The sequence below is a fragment of the Anthonomus grandis genome, chromosome 22 (genome assembly GCF_022605725.1).
Source record: "Anthonomus grandis grandis chromosome 22, icAntGran1.3, whole genome shotgun sequence".
NCBI lineage: Eukaryota > Metazoa > Arthropoda > Insecta > Coleoptera > Curculionidae > Anthonomus > Anthonomus grandis.
This window is the reverse complement of record NC_065567.1, coordinates 2,855,467-2,859,800: the sequence shown is the minus strand read 5'-3', so window position 1 is coordinate 2,859,800 and position 4,334 is coordinate 2,855,467. Positions and strand designations below refer to the sequence as shown.

General features: G+C 30.0%; 1 protein-coding gene across 1 annotated transcript; it reads left to right on the top strand.

Annotated features, from left to right (window-relative positions):
- The first annotated feature begins 249 nt into the window (after window positions 1-249).
- LOC126749191 (piggyBac transposable element-derived protein 4-like) lies at window positions 250-2,155 on the top strand. The gene is made up of 2 exons (XM_050458874.1): window positions 250-1,844; window positions 1,906-2,155. The coding sequence occupies exons 1-2, from the start codon at window positions 250-252 to the stop codon at window positions 2,153-2,155; spliced, it is 1,845 nt and encodes a 614-aa protein (XP_050314831.1).
- Window positions 2,156-4,334: the final 2,179 nt, after the last annotated feature.

The following is a 4,334-nucleotide window of genomic DNA, read 5'->3' as shown; positions in this document are numbered from 1 at the left end:
GTGTATAGACGACACTGACTCAAAATATTATTTAAGCAACTGTCGTATATATAAGACGTTTTATAAAACTTAACTTGCTACCCAGACGAGTGTCGGAACGTATCCGTCGTTTCTATACTTGCCGGACGGACTGATGCCGTAATAGGACGGCAGTGATGGAAATAGCCGACAACCGGCTACAAGGCAAGCCGAGTTTAGCACGTGGATTAAAACTGCGTTCTGTCGTGACTCGCGCCAATATTCTTCAATATGTCAGGGGAAGAGCATGCTGGTCCTTCCGGAGAGCCGAAAAGGCGCAAAAAAGACAATAATAGCCGGAATTTCGGTGATGCAGTGACAGGATTAACGTTGAGTGAAGTCAAAGACATTCTTAAAAGTGTAGAACCGGATGATTTGTACATTAGCAGTAGTGAAGAAGATCTTTTCGTGGACAGCGGAAGCGAATATATACCTTCTTCGGGCAGTGAGAGTGAAGATCCTGAAATATATCAGATATCTGATGAAGTGCAAGATCTATTAAATATACCAGAAGATAATGAGGTGCAAGAGAACGAAAGCTTGATAGAAGGCAGAGTGTTGGATCAAAAAGAGTTGGAAATAATTTGGACGAAAAATGAGTTTAATCCCCACATACATGAATTTGATCTGACCAATGCTGTGCTACAAGATCCAAATCTGACTGAAAAGTCATTGGAAATTGACTATTTTCTAAGATTATTTACAGAAGAAATCGCAGAAGTCATTGTACAAGAAACGAATAAATATGCAAGACAACAAAAAGCCGAAAACTGGAATGATATAGACATTTCTGATTTATATGTTTTTCTAGCTCTAACGCTACTTATGCCAAGGAATAAAAAATTAGAATTAAAGGAGTATTGGTCCAAAGATATTTTACTTCACTCTCCTATATTTGCCCAACAAATGTCCAGGGATAGATATTTTATGATTCAACGCTATATACATTTTTCTGACAACGAAGTTGCACCAGAAAATAATCGCCTGTATAAAGTAGAAAACATATTAAACATGTTGAAACAAAAATTCCAGACAGAGTTTCATCCATTTCAAAATATAGTGATAGACGAAAGTATGGTCCTCTTCAAAGGGCGATTGAGCTTTACGCAGTATATCAAGACAAAAAGACATCGTTTTGGGATCAAATTGTATGTTCTTTGTGATTGTGAAACTGGTATAGTTCTAGACTTTATAGTGTATATGGGTAAAGAAACAAATGTAAACACTCAAGAAACACATAATCTCTGCAATTATAGCCTTGGTAGTACTGGCAATGTTGTTGTCAAACTTTTGGATTCTTATCTGAACAAGGGACATTCCTTGTATACTGACAATTTCTATACAAGTCCCGTTTTGTCTACTTTCCTCTATGAAAATAAGACTAATTCTTGTGGAACAGTTCGGCAAAATAGAAAACATATGCCCGCATTTGAGCGGAAATTGAAAAAGGGTGAAACGGAATGGAGAACTAGTGATCACTTGTTGGCTTTAAAGTGGAAAGATCGTCGGGATGTTGTTATGTTAACGACAATGCACGAGAACAAAATAGTTACACTGCCACAGATTGACAGGAGTACCAATGAAAATAAAAAAAAACCTTTATGTGTAATACAGTATAATCAACACATGGGAGCAATTGACAGATCCGACATGCTTATAAGTTCAGTGGATTGTACCAGAAAAAGCATTAAATGGTACAACAAGTTGTTTTTTCACGTCATTGATGTATGTCTTCTTAATGCCCATGCAATGCTTTCAGTTCGGTGCGAGAAGAAAATTCCTTTGTCCAAATTTCATCTGGCAGTTATTAGACAATTACTTGAAAGGTATTTATATTTAACTTTGACGGTCTTGGTATGAGTTTTTAAAGTTATTTTTTTATTCCAGATATCCATCAAAACTTCAGAGACCCAGTACTTATGATCTTGGAAATGCTAGGTTGACGCAGCGTCATTTTCCCGAAGAGGTGCCCCGTAAAGAAAACAACAAATATGCTGTTAGAAGATGTTGGGTTTGTTCCCACAGTAGCAAGAGTGAAAAGAAAAGAAAGGAAACGCGAGTTATGTGCGTTCCGTGTAATGTTGGACTGTGCATTTTTCCTTGTTTTAAAATCTACCATGAGCAAGCCCATTTTTAAATTTTGTTTTGTTAAAATAAATTTAGCAGTTACGTTTTTACTATATTTTACTTACTTTAATAACACTTCCATGTATTTTAAGTGAATATGTAACATTTTTTGAATAAATAAATATTTAAAAATGTCTCAAAAAAAACTTTATCCTACTAAAAATGAGTTGATGTATATGACGTGTATACACGACAGCCGGCCACAAGGCACTGCAAAAACTCCCGTCTGTGGGGTAAGTCGAGCCGAAAAGGTGGCCGTCTTGAAAGGGTTAAGAACATGTAATAACTAATATCGTTAACGATTGTTCCGATTTAATTTTTAGATATAATTTGATTAACCCTATATGATTTTTAAAAATATTTTGATGTATTTTGTTTAAAAAAAATAGTCGTTTCTCACTCAATTACGGTTATCTATTATTCAAATTGATTTTAAAATTAATATTTAGGTTATACAAGATGACCCAAATGATTTTTTTTAAGTTTTGGACATAACCAGCGTTAAGAAAATTATTGTGTTTAAAAAAATAGTGATATCTCACACAAATACGGTTATCTATTATTCAAATTTATTTTAATATGAATATTTAGGTTATACAAGATGACCCAAATGATTCTTTTTAAGTTTTGGACATAACAAGGGTTAAGAAAATAGAACAATTAATCATTATAGCATTGTCCGATTTGACTCCAATTTAATTTTTGAAGTTCATTTAATGTCCTGTAAATTATTTTTAAAATTTTTTTTATGAATTGTTTTTTAAAAAAATAATTATATCTCACTCTATTACTGTTATCTATTATTCGAATATAATTTAAATTTACTATTTCGCATATACAAGATAGCCAAATGATGTTTTTTATGGTTTGAGCACAACCAGAGTTAAGAAAATGTAATAACTAATAGCGTTAACGATTGTTCCGATTTAATTTTTAGATATAATTTGATTAATTCTAAATGATTTTTAAAAATATTTTGATGTATTGTGTTTAAAAAAAATAGTCATATCTCTCTCAATTACGGTTATCTATTATTCAAATTTATTTTAAAATTAATATTTAGGTTATACAAGATGACCCAAATGATCCTTTTTAAGTTTTGGACATAACCAGAGTTAAGAAAATAGAACAATTAATCATTATAGAATTGTCCGATTTGATTCCAATTTCATTTTTGAAGTTCATTTGATGTAGTGTAAATTATTTTTAAAATTTTTCTTATAAATTGTTTTTTAAAAAAATAATTATATCTCACTCATTACTGTTGTCTATTATTCGAATATAATTTAAATTTACTATTTCGCATATACAAGAGAGGCAAAATGATGTTTTTTATGGTTTGAACACAACCAGAGTTAAGAAAATGTAATAACTAATAGCGTTAACGATTGTTCCGATTTAATTTTTAGATATAATTTGATTAATTCTAAATGATTTTTAAAAATGTTTTGATGTATTGTGTTTAAAAAAAATAGTCATATCTCACTCAATTACGGTTACCTATTATTTAAATTTATTTTAAAATTAATATTTAGGTTATACAAGATAACCCAAATGATCGTTTTTAGGTTTTGGACATAACCAGGGTTAAGAAAATAGAACAATTTATCATTACAGCATTGTCCGATTTGATTCCAATTTAATTTTTGAAGTTCATTTAATGTACTGTAAATTATTTTTTAAATTTTTCTTATGAATTGTTTTTAAAAAAAATAATTATATCTCACTCTATTACTGTTATCTATTATTCGAATATAATTTAAATTTACTATTTCGCATATACAAGATAGCCAAATGATGTTTTTTACGGTTTGCACACAACCAGAGTTAAGAAAATGTAATAACTAATAGCGTTAACGATTGTTCCGATTTAATTTTTAGATATAATTTGATTAACCCATAAATGATTTTTAAAAATATTTTGATGTATTTTGTTTAAAAAAAATAGTCTTTTCTCACTCAATTACGGTTATCTATAATTAAAATTTATTTTAAAATTAATATTTAAGTTATACAAGATGACCCAAATGATCTTTTTTAAGTTTGGGACATAACCAGGGTTAAGAAAATAGAACAATTTATCATTACAGCATTGTCCGATTTGATTCCAATTTAATTTTTGAAGTTCATTTAATGTACTGTAAATTATTTTTTAAATTTTTCTTATGAATTGTTTTTAAAAAAAATAA